At 37.8% G+C, this 16,113-nt stretch overlaps 1 protein-coding gene across 1 annotated transcript in view; it reads right to left on the bottom strand.

The window, feature by feature from the left end:
- Positions 1-879: 879 nt before the first annotated feature.
- LOC144036288 (junctional adhesion molecule 3B-like) overlaps positions 880-16,113 on the bottom strand; it is a 53,515-nt gene continuing 38,281 nt past the window's right edge. The window contains exons 2-9 of the mRNA XM_077546809.1: positions 13,083-13,151; positions 12,892-13,005; positions 12,661-12,813; positions 8,114-8,316; positions 5,463-5,562; positions 5,175-5,304; positions 5,030-5,084; positions 880-4,049 (exon numbers count right to left, since the gene is read on the bottom strand). Of these exons, the coding sequence (XP_077402935.1) occupies positions 4,014-4,049; positions 5,030-5,084; positions 5,175-5,304; positions 5,463-5,562; positions 8,114-8,316; positions 12,661-12,813; positions 12,892-13,005; positions 13,083-13,151 (860 nt within the window). The 3' untranslated portion in view covers positions 880-4,013. The remainder of the gene's footprint in view (positions 4,050-5,029; positions 5,085-5,174; positions 5,305-5,462; positions 5,563-8,113; positions 8,317-12,660; positions 12,814-12,891; positions 13,006-13,082; positions 13,152-16,113) is intronic.

The following is a 16,113-nucleotide window of genomic DNA, read 5'->3' as shown; positions in this document are numbered from 1 at the left end:
ATCGTTGAATATTGTGTACAAAAGGCCGCAGTAAGCCAATTCTGCATAGTTGAATTATTAAAGCTGTAGACACTCCCAAGTGAGATGTTCAATTGATTTAATGGTGGAACTAAAGGTTTGCGTGTAATTGCACACTAGCGCCTGTAGAGGTCCAACTTGAACAGGCAATGTGTGACAACATGGAGGTCTTTAGTTCAATCGCAGTATATTGTAATGAAAACGGAGACGCAACTTCGTTTCCGCAGAAGGTGGTCAGTTATATCACCGTGTTTATGGATTTTCGTTTACGTAATTATATCCCCCACACAACACCGTATTCATTCAGAATATTATAAGTTTTGATTATTTCTCCCCACTTTCATTTCATTTTTTAAAATAATTAAACGAACGGTAAAAACAACAACAACAAAAAAAAAACATCAGTATGTGTGTCGTATCATAATTACTATAAAGTATTTTATTAGATGCCCTTGCAAGCATGTCCTTGTCATATGGTGAAATTCCACAAGTCATTTCCAAATTGTAAGAAAGTGCCCTTTAGCTCTTCAGATATGGCTGAGGATGTTATTTATGATGGGATGCCAGCAGTAGACAAATCTTGTCAATGTGTCAGCTCATCATAGCATGCTGGAATATTTTGTAAATAGGTTTCATCCTTGTGTCAAGTATGATTTTCTCCTTAGTTTTCCCTCTTCACTTGCTTTCCCACTCACGCTATTCTGTCCTGATCATTGCATGTGCTGAAAAAAGTGTACTGTCTATTCAGAACCTAAATCTCCATGTCAGCCCTCTACACAACGTTGTCGTACGAGTATGACCATACAAAATAGTTTGTAATACGCACACATGCACAGAACAAAAAAACACAGGAATCGTTACTAATATTAGAAGTGAGTTTTATTAATCACAAATAGAGTGGTTCTAGAACAGATAAATCCCCCCAGAAAGCCCTCAAAAACATGAGTGAGATGACAGCATTTTTTTCATGTCATAGTGAAAAACAAACAAAAATAAGCGCAGTGCTGCTTGACAGCTCAGTTAGATTGCCCTTGAATATATTAAAAAAAACAGTTAACAGCGTGATGATAGAACCTTTAACACTGTTGCCTCCTACATCAATTGACATGTAATTGTCATACATGATACAATATGAGTTGTTGTTTGTGAAATTAAAAAGCTTCATTTGCAACATTGCGGCAATAGTTTGTACAAACCACAGCCAATACAAGCCAGTAGTATCCTTTTGCCTAATAGTGTGTTCTTACCAAAAATATTTTCCACTATATTTAGGCACTACAGTACTTTTATATTTACGCTAGTCTAGTGTAATCTAAGGGAAAACAAATATATACAAATTTGCAGATATGTAAAGATGGAAAGCTGAAATTTGTGGTTACATCATTCCTCTCAAACGCCGTTGCTTGTGGATAATTGAATGAACAACATGAAACCTCAGGCAGAATAACAAGTGAGCGAGAGAAACTGATCTATTTTAATAGCAGAAGGCACTTGGGAGGAATAAATTTGTAAAAAGGGGGAGTCTTGCATGACTCCTTTACCTCAGTTTGGATCCATTAGTGATCTCAAATGAGTTTGCCCTAAACTCATTTTGGTTAGCAAGTTGACTGTCTTCATATTTGAACAAAGCGGCACAAACAAATTCCATGTGCAAACACTTGGGCAGATTTTCTCTACCATGATTGATATTTGGTGAACATTTCTCACACATTCATGGATAAAGTGATCATAAAGGAAATATGGAGGTTCATTCTTCAAAGTATGACAAGAAAAATGACGAAAGTAAATTGCTCAGCTGTTAAAGAACAGTCAAGGCCCGGCAGTGTAGTGGAGAGACGGTGTGACATTATGTAATGCTTTAATGTTGCCTTTTATCAGTCATATAATTGGAAAGAGTTTCATATTGCCTTCTAATATGATCTTTTTTCCATTATCGTGAAAGGAATTAAACAACACAAAGTACCTTTACACAATCAGTAAATATGTTAACCTTCCAGAGCCCTAAGAGGAATGAATATGATATCTAAGATGATACATTCCCCCGCCCGCAGTATTTGCAAATAAATATGTGAAATGTTAAATGTACGGAAACATATTGCATTCACTTGGGAAAAAAAAAAAATCTTGACAATTTTTTGGGGGAGACCTTTGTTTTTTGTGTGTTTTTCTGAATATTTTTTTTCTGACATAAAAAATATTCATAAAAACAAAAGGAAAAATTACTCAGAAAAAAATATTCATAAAAACTGGGGAAACAGTTATTTTAAGAAACGGGAAAAAATATTCGGGAAAAACAGAGCACCAGCTTCTGTTTTTCAAACAAATTTTTAAAATATATTTTTTTAAACCTCTGAACTCCAAGTGCAGACTCGCAAATCACTGACACTTTCCCGCATACCTCCAACATACCTTCAACTATATGACTTACTGGCTCAGTTAAAGTAAGGCATATGCCATAATTAGTAACACACACAGTATTGGTAATGTTTTGTGCTTTTTTTTTTAACTGTAAAGGATATCGCTTTATGTAGCATGTAAGTATATGAACATGTCAATTGATCGGCATGATTTTAGTAAGCTAACAGTTAAGTTTCTATGGAAATGTATTGCATGGGGAAGTGTCCGCCATTAGTGAGTCTGCAAAAAGTCACTTGGAGTTCCGAGGTAAAAATAAATAAATATATATATATATTTTTTTACTCCAAATTATATATTTTTTCCAGTTTTTTTTAAATATATATTTTTTGAATAATTAACCCCCCCCCCCCCAGGAAAAAAACCTGTAAAATAGAAAAAAATTGTCAGAAAATCAAAAATAAAAAATTGGGGGGAAAAAGCCAATTGACATGAGAATAATAAAATTTTATGGGAATAACACACCTACTTGATAGTGATTTACCGTCAGTAAACTACAACTCAACCTGCCAAGTTAAATGTTGTTAAAGATGAACAATTGAGAGTTTCTAGAAGAATATTCTAAGTCAATCCAAATTTGCGAGTTGAAATCCCAATTTACAAAATTAAGTCCACAATCATGGTGCAAAATAAAATATTCCAGCATGTTTTTTCTTCTTCTAAGGAGCAAGGGGTCTAGACGGAAGGCTAACTCACACACCCAGCCAAACTTGTACTGTATTCGGATAATGTAATACTGAACGCACATTATGTATGACAGCAACAGGGCAGCAAATTCAATATATACAAGATAAACAGCAAGCTGAGAAGGACACTTGAAAATCAAGACAACGCAGCACTGATCGTTGACAGTGTTTCACAGCATTTGACTGGCACTCTTCAAAACCTCATTCTAAGACTACAAACAAAACAGAGGCTTTTTGTTTTTTGACAACAGACCCTGGCCGATCCCAGCGGAGAGTTCGTTATGCAATGAACCACATGTTGATATGTTGACACAAGTCTGATTTGATTCATTGTTCTTTCTTTCGGACAAATGCTTAAAGGTTGATGCAAAGTGGTTAAAGTAACATATTTCAACCCACAGCCAAATAATAATTACAATAAAAAAACAGTTAGTATTTTACAAATATTTAAAAAAGTAAACCTTTATCTATAAGCATTTAAATATATCCCATCAAAAATAGTCTTGACAAATTTCAACAGTAGAAAATAAACGTAATACAAATGACAAACGGTTTGAAGAGTCATGTAGAAATGTGTCATGCTCGACTGAATTTGGTGGGATGTGTTGTCAAATATTTCATCCAAGTTGATTTGATTTTGAACCAGGAAATAACTTTCACGTCCACGCTTTAGTACAGCAATTCAAGAAAACAGTCCCCTTTGTACTGATTATGAGAATATCTTTGCAAACTGTTGTCTTTGTCACCTTTGGCAAACTTGAAAAAGTTGATTTCAGTCATGGCGAGAGCTCAGAGCATAAACTGTGGCAGCTCTGTGATGAGACTGCGAAGACTGCAGCCGCACATGTCACTTGTTTCACTTGGCACTTTCCCACTGTCGTCATGGCGTCACCTTCAGATCACAAATGACGACTTATGTCGAAAGTCTCCCTACAAGAGCATAAAAGACAGCATTTTAACTCATTCAAACCCAAAAACCTGTAAATACGTTTTTTAATACTTTGTCCATCACTCCCCAAACGTTTTTTTTAGGGGTGTCCAAAATAATCCGTTAATTTTGAGTTCCTTTAATGCCATTCATTTTTTTAAACGCGCGATTAATTACTTGGAAATCGTCTACTGGGGAAATTCCAGTCGCAAAGCAGCAGACACGTCAAAATTTAGCAGTAAATACATTTAATAATAATGCATATATTTGTGGAGACTAGGGACAAGTTGTATTTTTGCAATTTAAAAAATCTGCAGAATTTCACAAAGGATTAAGGATTAGATAGCTCTTAATATGAAAAAAAAGCGAAAATGACCTCAACACAAATCAATATCACACTCGTTTTTTCACAGAACAGTACATCTTTTTAATTTGAATTTAATTTCATGAATTATTATGAAATTACTGTATCAATGACTAAACAATGCAGCCATAGTTCTATTAGTTTAAAGGGATACATGACTACGACCAATCATGGCTTACCAGGTGAGCTATGATTGGTCGTTACCTACTTGCTCAGCGCAGGTGATGTCATCATCAGTCAACAGCAAGTGGAAAAAATAGTTTTTAAAGGTATTAATTGTCCATGAAAAATAATTAAGTTATCAAATTAATTCTGGACAAAATATTAACTTTTCACTGCTGAAAATGGCTCAATGAGTCAAGTATCCCTTTAACATTTTCCCCACTTTTTTGTTGAGTATGAAAACTTAAGGCTTAAACTTAGAAAAAATATTTTATTGTACATTTAAAACAGATATAAAATTTGCGATTAATCGTGAGTTAACTATTGAAGTCATGCGATTGATTACGATTAAAATATATAATTGCCCCTAAAATATATATATATATATATATATATATATATATATATTTTTTTTTTTTCTTCTTTTCATTTTCAACTTTAGATGAATATACGTACTTCATCCTCCGTCCTGACATAGTCCACCCCATCTCCTTTCGCTGGAACTTTGTAGCTACAACACACAGGTCACATGGAAGTCAAAACGTGTACAACGTGTAGTAGCCTTTGATCATCTGTGTGGGATGATGGGCCGACATCTTACTTGTTCCCCGTCTGCTTTTGACTTGCGAAGTAACCTCGCTTATATGCACAGCAGATTCCGGCCGATATACAAATAAGTACTGCAACCACCACCACCACTCCCAGTATGATCCCCACAACGTCAATATCATCTGGGGAGATGAAACATGATAATGCAACAACGACATATGGTTCAGAAAGACAGTGCAGCGTATTATATACTGTACAGATACAGTAGATCTATGTAGTTTATGAACCCTGATGAACTATTGGGATCTTGATTTAAATTATGTGTTGATGCAGCACTTACAGACTTCCATCTTCTGAGGCGCACACTCAGCATATCCTGCATCGTTTCTCGCTCGACAGTAGTACTCGCCAGCGTCCTCTTTAATGACAGAGATGAACTTCTGCATTGGGGAAAGAACAAAAGAGCCAGTCAGTCAGTGTTCTCGAGTGTATAGCCGTCTCGCTTGTCAGACTGAATGATGCCAATCTTTGGTAGCACTCAGATGTCATACAAGATTTTACCCAAACACATTGAGAAAAATCTTTACTGAAAACAAATTAAACTCAACAGTGACTTTGTGTTTGACTCCAAACAGTAAATGTGATTAGAATGTCAAAGTTTTACACTCACTTTGTGCAGCCTATGAAAGTGTACACCATTTGTGGAGCAGTCAACCTTTACACCAACATACCAACCTTGGGGTGCAATATTACATTGGCCTTTAAAAAAAACTTGCGCAAATGCTCACTAAGTAAAACGAATAACAAATGTGTTGATTTAAGTAAATCTTTCCAAATATTTTATTTTATATATCATGATTATTTTATATACTGTTATTTCACATATACCCTTCAGAGGTGGCAAATCCAGGTCTGGAAAGTAAAAACCCTGCCACAGTTTGGCTTTAGCCCCTAGTGCTAGCTAGCTAGCTTGCTAGCAGGTAAACGAGCACCATGGGAGCTAGCTAGGAGCTAATTAGCACCTAAGGCTAAAGTCAAATTGTGGCGGGATTTTTACTTTCTGGACCTGGATTTGGCACCTCTGGTCCCCTTCAAAAGTATTGGAATGGCAAGATCAATTCCTTGGTTTCTGTTGTAGGAAGACATTTGGGTTTCAGATCAAGTGAAATAAAAGTTCAGAATTCCAGCTTTCATTTCATGGTATTTAAATATACAGTAGATGTGTTAAACAACTCAGAACAGAGCACCTTCTGTTTGAACCCAGCCACTTTTCAATTAAGCAAAAGTATTGCAACAGACATTATTAAGTTAATTTAACCCCTGGCCGTTATTTGACCATTTTTGGCTTTTTGTTGGTTCTGACCAAGCCATTTCAAAATAAAATAACGCCCAGGGGTTAAAGTGAATAACATGTCATATTTGGTGGCAAAACCCTGACGCAGTAACTGTACCGAGCCTGCGAGCCATTGACTTCACCAGACTGTTGCGTTCTTCATTGGAAATGCTTTTCCAGGCCTTTATTGCAGTCTCTGTCACTTGTTTGTTTCTGCTTTCAGTCTCCTCTTCAGGAGCTGCATGCTCTATTGGGTTTAGGTCTGGTGATTTACTTGGCCAGTTTAAGACCTAGCATAGGTGGAAGGTGGTCCAGTCAATCATTGTCAAGTCAATCTCTTTGATACAATACAGCCTGCATTTCACCTCCTGAAGGGAGAAAGCCCCAGAAACAAACAAAATCAGAAAGAGGCTGCATGATGGCCTGGAAAAGCATTTCAAATGAAGAATTTAACAGTCTGGTGAAGTCAATGGATCACAGGGTTGATGCAGTCATTGCAAATAAGGATTATGCCACCAAGTATTAACGATAAATGTTCTTCATTTTAAGTTAATGTCTGTTCCAAAACATGAGTGGGTACAAACAAAAGGTACTCTGTCTCGAGTTGTTCAATATCTAGGTCTAAATAACATGAAATAAAAATTGAATTCTGAACTTTTGTCTCATATTCATCTATTGATGTAAAACCCAAATGGCTTCAGTATAAAACAAAAACAAAGGAATTGATGTCCTAACGGAACTGTACATGCAGCATTAAAAGCTACAAATATGTAGTATATTGTCGCTGCTATGTGAAAGACATGTACATTTTTTCATAGAATTTTAAATTTTTTTGATTTTACATTTTTGGGATGTCTGCATTCAGTTTCATTTCAAAAACAATAAAAGTGTAAAAAAAAAAAGAAGAAGATAAAAATAGACTTAAGTGTTTTTCACATAGCAGCAACGATATGTGAGTATGTTTTTAAAAGTATGTTTTTAATGATTATTTTATTCTATTATTTTATAACTATATACAGCCTTTTTCGCTGCACACGTGCAATGTGTGAATGTTTTATGGTATGTTTTTTACCTAAAAAAGTGCCATTTTGTTAATTTTTACAATTATGATATAAAAACACCAAGTAATTTCTTCCAAATATTGTAATCCAAACCACCATACAGTTAACTAGTTCCACGTTATCCGTCCGTTAGTGTGCATTACTTTCCCACGAGGAGAGCTATAAAAATAAATAAATAAATAAATAAATAGCTGTCCGACGGTTATAAGCGCAGGTGCAGAAGAAAGATCATCCAAACCTCATTAGTTTACAGCTGGTACTTTAAAATGCTGTCCCAAGTTAACACTTGCTCTGGAGTTTCACACAAAGGCGAAGAGTGCAGTACGGTGTAATATTTCACATCCAAGAAGCCAGCATGGAGGCTGGCAAGAGGGCCTTTGGTGGTGGAGTTTGTGGAATTGAGCAGCGTCCTCCAAAGCGAGTCCATTGAGGAATGTGCAAGCGAGGGCAGTGGATTCCCCTTGTGGCTCGAGCCCTCCTGCACCATTAACTGTCTACCCAAAATATCTGGCCCACCCCTGGGTGTCAGGCCACCGTCCTTGCCCCACCCGACTCGCTCATGCGTGCACTTGTCCAAACACATGCACACATACTAACCAGAATTCCTGTTTCCGAGTTGAGCGTGTACGACGAGTTGAAGAACTTTGTGCTGCTTTTGGGGTCATCAGGAATTTCCTCTTTGTTCTTGAACCACTGGTACTGAGACTTGGGGAAGCCCTCTTCCTCCACACAACTCAGCTCAGCTGACTTGCCAAAAGGGACCGATTTGGGGACGTTGCATTTTGGAACAACTGGCTTTACTGTAGTGTAAAAAAAAAAACTAAAGAATATTGTGACAATACTGAAGCATCCAATGACATGAGAAGTACACTCTTTCGAAAAGTAGATGCAGTGTGATGCTGCTGGGCCTTATTCGCAACTAGGATGCCCTCGTAAGAAAAGTCTCAAATTTTTGGCTTTTTGCTTTTTATTAATATGAAATTGCACCCAATGGGCCAAAACATGTTGAAGTTCAAAATAGCACCGTCCAAAATTTCAAAATTATTATTGTCATTATTATGTGTGGGAAACAAATTGTTATAGTACACGTGATTAAAAATGTCAACATTTTGGCCCATTGACTCCCATTCTAAATCCAAATTTTTCATGCTTTTTGATGCACTGTACACCTGGTGTGTTATAGTGCATTTCCCGCGATTACAGTAATTTCTGGACAAGGCGCACCTGACTATAAGGCGCACCAGCTAAATTTGGGGAATACTACACATATAAGTCGCACCCGACTGTAAGCCACAAGTCTTTTTAGTGCTACCGCATCGGGTTCCCGCGACATTTCCATAATGAGGGTGCAAATTGTCTCGTTCTCGTTCTGTCTCTCCTACTGTATTTGGGCTTGCTTGGTTTGTTTTGCTCTGCTTGTTGCTCTTGCGCTTCCTTTATAGTGCGCCCCCTTGTGATCTGATGGATAAGCCACACCTCTGTATTAGCCGCAGGGTTGAACACAAGTGAAAAAAGTAGCGGCTTGTAGTCCAGAAATTACAGTACCCAATTTATCCCTTCACTGGGGCATCAACTAAACCAGAAGTGGGCAATCTCGGTCCTCGAGAGTCCTGCAGGTTTTGGAGGTTTCTCACTTCCAACACAAGCTGATTCCAATCAACAGGATTGTTATCAGGCTTATGCAGAGCTTGCTGATGAGCTGATCATAGATCAGCTGTGTTGGAGAAGGGCAACATGCAAAACCTGGCTCCGGCCCTCGATGCCCACCTCTGAACTAAACGTAGACATTTTATTTATTTCATAAAAGCCATAATACACAAGGTGGCCCTAGAGAGCTAATTATCATTTTTGGTTGAGCTGACTTATGTGCTTCTTATGTCCCACCATACCAAAAACAACAAAGTACGGCCCAGGCCTGTGTGTGTGTGTGGACGCAGTAACTAGGGTTGTCACGAGAACCGAAACTTCGGTACCAAGTCGATGCCAATATTATGAAAATGTGACAATACTGCCTTTTCTACAATACCCGAAGTACCATTGGTACCGAGGCGGCAGAGCTGGCCGCGTCTTTTGTGTTGTTTTGGGGGTGTAAATGAGCGGCTATCTGGCAACCCACGCAACGTCTAATGACGTCACGTGACTACACTGCCGCTGCGACAATAAGGAAAGAGAGCAACAGTCAATGCATGCAACATGGCAGTAGCCCGCACATCTGCGTCGTCTTCAACTGCAGCGACAGCTGCCCCTCTATTAGTTGAGAAGAAAAATGCCAAAAGTCACGTATGGTAGTACATTGGATTTGAGGTTGATAAGCAGGGATTAATAATCAATCCTCAAATACCTGTATGCAAAAGATGCCGAAACAGTTTCCAGTCGTAAGGGGGAAACACATCCAATTTAGTGAAACATCTAAAAGATCGACATCCAGACTTGTACAAAGAATTCAAGGTGAGTGCATTTGAATTCCTGTGTTATCATTGTTTCCCATATCTAATAACGTTAGTATGATGACCTCTACACTAAATGAGCTGCCTGGCGAAATAACGTTAACGTTATGTTCAGCCTCGTCTGTCCCGCATAATAAAGTTAGGTCATGTTACCAGGCAGCTAATTTACTGAATCACCTAAAGTAACATTAAACAACCCTGAAATAATATATCAAACGTTATTTGTTATTTTGTTTGTGTGTGTGTGACTGTGGGTGTGGGCAAGACTGACCCAAGAAAACATTGATATATGTTGGTGTTCCTTGCCAAAAACCTTGAATTGGCAAAGAAAGAGTTCAATCAGCCAAGAAAAGTGACGCCATCCTTATAAGAATCAGGCATCTCCACAAAATGGTAGCAATAGCACATAATCATTTTGTATTTTGATGCACATTATTTTTCTGTTTAAAACTTGAAGAAGGCTACGTGCTGCAACTGGTTGGTAAATAAGCACAGTATTATATATATATATATATATATATATATATATATATTTTAATGCTGCATGCACTGTGATGCACAGTATTGTTTTTTTTATTTAAGTGTTTAATACTTAAAGCTAGCCTGCTTGCTATACATGCACAGTATTTTATTTAATTGTTTATCATAATGCACAGTATTTTATTTTAATGCTTTAAAGCTACATGACAATTGTTCTGTTTAAGAACACAGTTGTTTGTTGTTCACTTCTAATAAAGGAGTGTACGTTGAAGTACATGGGATTTATTATTTATTTTTTATTTTTACCGTGGTATCGAAATGGCATAGAGAATCGTGGAATTTCAATGGTATCAGCATCAACTACTAAATTTCTGATATTGTGACATCCCTAGCAGTAACAGTGACGTGCACACGCGTATGAGTGTGTGATTATGTATACTGTGTATGTGCGCGTACGTGAATATTTCAATTTGAATATGTTTTATATATATATATATATATATATATATATATATATATATATATATATATATATATATATTTATATATACTGTATATATATATAAAGATGATAGTTGCTCTTAGGACATGGCATGAAAAACAAATAAATAAATACAAACTATATACGTATGGATAGGTCTGATATCACACTTCCAATAGTGAGACAAATTTTGGCTCATTTTACTTTTGTGCGAGGTATAGTGGGGTAAGAGGGTATAGTGATACCACCCAGGCCCATGCTGATTGTTCATGGTTTAGATGGGAACATGATTTTTGAGCGATGCCAAAAAATGCTACCAAAACATGTGGCGCTTGCTTTCTTTAGCACTGCGATTCCGAGCAGATGCAGTTTCAGAGGTTTCCCCTTATAGCCCGGAACATGCCTTTGCAGCTGGGTAGGTCTAGTCTGGTCACAAACACATCCTCACATGTATGCGAAAGGCTTGGTGCGACCTATAAGACGGTGTCATTTTACTGCATCCAAAGTGTGAACTCAACGGGCAAGGTCTCTCTTTTAAGGGCAAAATAATCATGTTATTATTAGCCGAAATTCTGAATAATATTGTGCTGTCATTTATATCACTTGGACTCTATACATAACAGAAAAATAAAGGGCAGGTCATTTAGAGCAGTGTTTTACAACCAGGGGTACGTGGAAACATTTAACAATTAATTTCTAAGATCAATAACGTGTGGGACATTGGTGCCAAAATCAAAATATGTCAGCTCAAGTGTCTCATTAATGCTTAGATGACTGATGAAAAGAACTGCTATAGTGGGTCTGAAGATTATTCTTAAGGGTTTTGTTCATGATATGTAAAGTTTAAATATTTAAAGGGGACTAACTCAAAAGGTCTTAAATATTGCATTTATGCATCTTTTACTTTTCATTCTTTTTTCCCCATTTATATTATTGAAAAATCCTGTGAATACCCCCCCCCCCAAAAAAAAAAACTGACCAAAAAAAAACATATCAAGGGTGAGTATTGGCTTAATAAGAAACTGACATTTTTCACATTGTGAATTTTTTTTTTTAAATCACTGATTTATAGCGCCTTTTATACACAACTTAACTCAATATGTCACATACTGTAATTAAAAGTCCAATATTTAAAAACAGTTACAGTGTTAAAGTGATTTAAAAGCAAATTAAAGAAATTTAAAAAACGCTTGATAAAATTACTAAAAGAGCATACAGTGCAAGAACAGAAAAATACTTTGAAAAACCTTAATCATACGTATGAGATAAAAGCATAGTTTTTAAGCATTTATGTGTTATTAGTATGTTTTGTATCTTTATTTATTCATATTATTCACTCTGATAATAAAGGGCACCAGCAAAGTAGTGCTTTTGCAGTGTCATTTTGGAGGGTGTTTTATACACGGGATTTTAGGGTACTTATTTATTTTCAAGGCAACATATTCTTAGGTTTAATTTGTGTTAAAACACATACACACACACACGCACACACACACACACACACACACACACACACACACACACACACACACACCCTAACCCTAACCCCTAAAATGAAATTGTCAAATTAAAGATATATATATATTTTTTAAATCCCTTAATCTGCTGTGTTACAGTACGTTCATCTTTTGCATAATCAACATGTATGAGTGAGGGAGTACTCATGGTATGACCCAAAAGACTTGGGGGTGCACAAGTCAAAAAATATTGGAAACCACTGATTTAGAGTGCTGTACCTCGAACAACAAGGTCAATCACTATCTCGTCAAAGGACCTCTGGTCGTCTGCAGCTGTGACCTCACAGCGATATTTCGCCGTGTCCATTCGAGTCGCATTGGTTATCACTAACGTGGCTGGTTCTCTGATCACTGCTCGGTTCTCCAAGTCACCTGCACAAACAACATCAAGACCATAGTGAATAAACAGTGAGACAGTCGCCTAGTTTTGTTTGTGTATGACTAATTTACCTGAAACCTTCTGGTTAAAGTACACATAGATTGGTCCCTCCTCTTTAATCTTCTTCCACTCAATTCTAGGATTATTTGTGGAAATTGAGTCGATCAAACATGATAATTCAATTCCTACCGAGTAGACAAGAAGATGTGATGTCACGACAAGTAGTGAATACAAGACAATTCATTTTTGCCATGGTACTTACTGTCAAACTCATCCGTCCACGGTGAATTGTTTTCTGTCCTCAATACAACTGCCAACACGCTGAAGTAGCCTGCAAATCAAAGAGACAAGGGAATGCAAAATAAGAATTTACGCTGCATTAATCTTCGAGATAGTGATGATCTCACGCTAATTTGCACAATACCAGCTGACATGCGCCGATGTGCTCTGTTCATTTGAAGACTCTCCTTGGGGATACTTGAGCATATGCTTTTCTGAAATACCGTAAACTCGGTTGGAGGAGATAAATGTCAATCCCGTATCAGTGACATGATTTTACATTCTGGCACTCTTTGGCCTAATTTTGTTTTTGTTCATCTTTCATTTATAGTTGTGTTGGTCAAACTATTGTCTGTGTGTGTTGAGGGTGGGGGAGTTGTTTCCATACAGTGGATAATTGTGCACAGAGGCATGTGCTCTTTCAGGGCAAGCTCACCATGCCAGTAGTTCAATTGGCTGTCGAGCCCTTTTCTCCCCCCCCCCCCCCTTTTGTGGGCCTGATGCTATTGCCTGTGCGGGCCTGATGGTTGAAAAAACACTGGCCTGAGTAGGGAGCGCCAACTGAATCATCCTGACAGCCATTAGTCCGCATGCAAATTCATGCAAAATCCCTTCCACAATAATGGGAAACAAGGAGCACACTCAAAGCTTATGATCACACTTTCAAGGATGACTGTCTGAATGTTCTCAGATCCCAAGGTCAAGGTCAAAAATGAAAATCTATGGGACTGTAGATTGAATTTAAAAGCTATGTGAAAGGGACCATCTTGCCCACGGAAGATGATTAGGGCCAATGAAGAGGAAAAAAAGGGTTTGCAAGATTTTCACTTTATTCTCAAAATTCTCACTTTAGAATTCTTACTTTAATCTCATCATTCTCACTTTATATCACTTTAATCTCAGAATTCTCAGAATTTTCACTTTAATCTCAGAATTCTCACTTTAAAGTGAGAATTCTGACTTTGTGACGTAGAGCTATGAATTGTGGGGGGAAGTCAAAATTCTAAGAATAAAGTGAGAATTCTCACTTTAACTCTTTGACTGCCAGACGTTTTCAGAAACGGGATGTCGCCAGTGCCAGCCGATTTAAGCATTTTGACTGATCTTTCAAGGTCCACAGAAAATGTTGTGTTTGGACCATGGAAACACACATACTACCAAAGGAAAGATTGAGCTCTCATCTTTCATCAGAAAAAAAAGTTTGTTTCTACCTTATTCCGTTCTTCAGTAATCAACAATAGAAAATGGTTAGTTTCACCGAAATGCTCTGTTTTGAAACAAAAACCGGAGAAAAAGAGCTTTTTGTGAAACGATGTTATATCATGCACTCTAGTGAATTGTACACTTCTTTTTGTCCATGAATGATGCCACAAACACCTAAATAGTGCTTTACTTCTGTAAAACGCTATCACCAACAATGAAAAAGTGTTTTTTGGTTGCAAAATACGTTTATTTCCATTCAACAGTGTAACAATTTGACAAAACAATTTCGCAAACTACAGTATTTACAAATGTGTGCAACTGTGGTACTATTTACAATTATGTGGATGCTTCAAATACAGTTTTTCTTTTTGTAACGCTCCCATGCGTGCAAGGAGACGCAGCAGGATTTGCACAACAGATTAGTTTCACTTGCGATGGCTCCTTTCGCGTGCAGACGTTACACTTTCTTGACGGCCTTTTTTTCCGGGGAATAGCAAGTAGCAGACTGTACCCACTCCTCCGATGAATATGCATTGGACTCGGGGCACTCTTCGTCGTCCGATTGAACGTCCGCCTGAGCGTGCTCGGTTGGGCTCCGCGTTTTCCGGTGTTAGCATCGCTAGCCGGTGAACCTTTATGACGTCGTCATAGCCGCCGCGTCAACGCTTGCAACTTCAGCGTCAACCTCGGAGTCACCATCATCATCATCGACGATGATCATCGTCATCATCAATGTGCTCTTTAGCGTTGGTCGATGCCTTTCGTCTTTGAAAAAAATTCCCAAGTGTGAGCTTCTTGCAACCGGTCGCCATTGTTCGCTTCTTCAGCCATCTAGCTCCGCCTCACGTCTTCTACTGCCGCGTCAATGCTTCCAACCTCGGAGTCACCATCATCATCATTGATGATGATCATCGTCGTCATCAATGTGCTCTTTAGCGTTGGTCGATGCTTTTCGTCTTTGAAAAAAACTGCTCGAGCGTGAGCAACCGGTCGCCATGTTCTCTTCCCTTCCCCAGCCATTGTCCCCTCTAGCTCCGCCTCACGTCTTCTACTGACGCCTACCCAATCTTGTCAAAAGAGAGTCATTGCTGCCATCTAGGGGCCAAAAATAGTCATTAGGCTAACTAGATCTGCTTGAAACTTTCACCACAGCTGGCCAAGGCTTTCCTCCACCCGTTTCAAAAAAAATAAAAATAATAATTGGATGACGTCTTTTAACGTCATTGGCAGGTCTCCGTAGGTTTTTACTTGACGTCTTTTAACGTCCATGGCAGTCAAAGAGTTAAAGTCAGAATTCTGAGATTAAAATCTGTATCCTGCCAACCTTTTTTTTTCTCTTCAATGGCCTTAATCCTCTTCTGTACTTGCCAGAATGGCCCATTTTTCCACTCTAAAACTGTATAAAAAAGATAAAAAAAGAAACTGGCTTCCATTTTAAATGTTATCAATTTGTTTGGAAACTAGCTTCCATTTTCAATTTTATCTATTTGTTTGGGAGAAATCTGTAAATTAACTACACAATTTCAAAATTCTACTTTCTAGTCTAAAACATAGCTACACCCCCTCCCTCTTCCCATGTCTTGGCGAGTCTGTGGAGGAACCGGACACAATTTGTCCATTCAACGTCATTGCACGTACACATTCAAAAACAGTGAACAATCTGCACCAAAATGTATGTGGACATCTTTCCTTATGCCCACATAAAACTCTGAAACTATTGCAACAATAAACCTCTCCATGACTATTATATGAAAATGACGAAATGAAGTGGACACAAGTAAGGATATGCATATGAATTTTGGTGGCGATTG

Source organism: Vanacampus margaritifer, chromosome 16 (assembly GCF_051991255.1).
Source record: "Vanacampus margaritifer isolate UIUO_Vmar chromosome 16, RoL_Vmar_1.0, whole genome shotgun sequence".
Classification (NCBI taxonomy): domain Eukaryota; kingdom Metazoa; phylum Chordata; class Actinopteri; order Syngnathiformes; family Syngnathidae; genus Vanacampus; species Vanacampus margaritifer.
The sequence above is the reverse complement of the archived record's forward strand: the minus strand, read 5'-3'. Positions and strand labels throughout refer to the sequence as shown.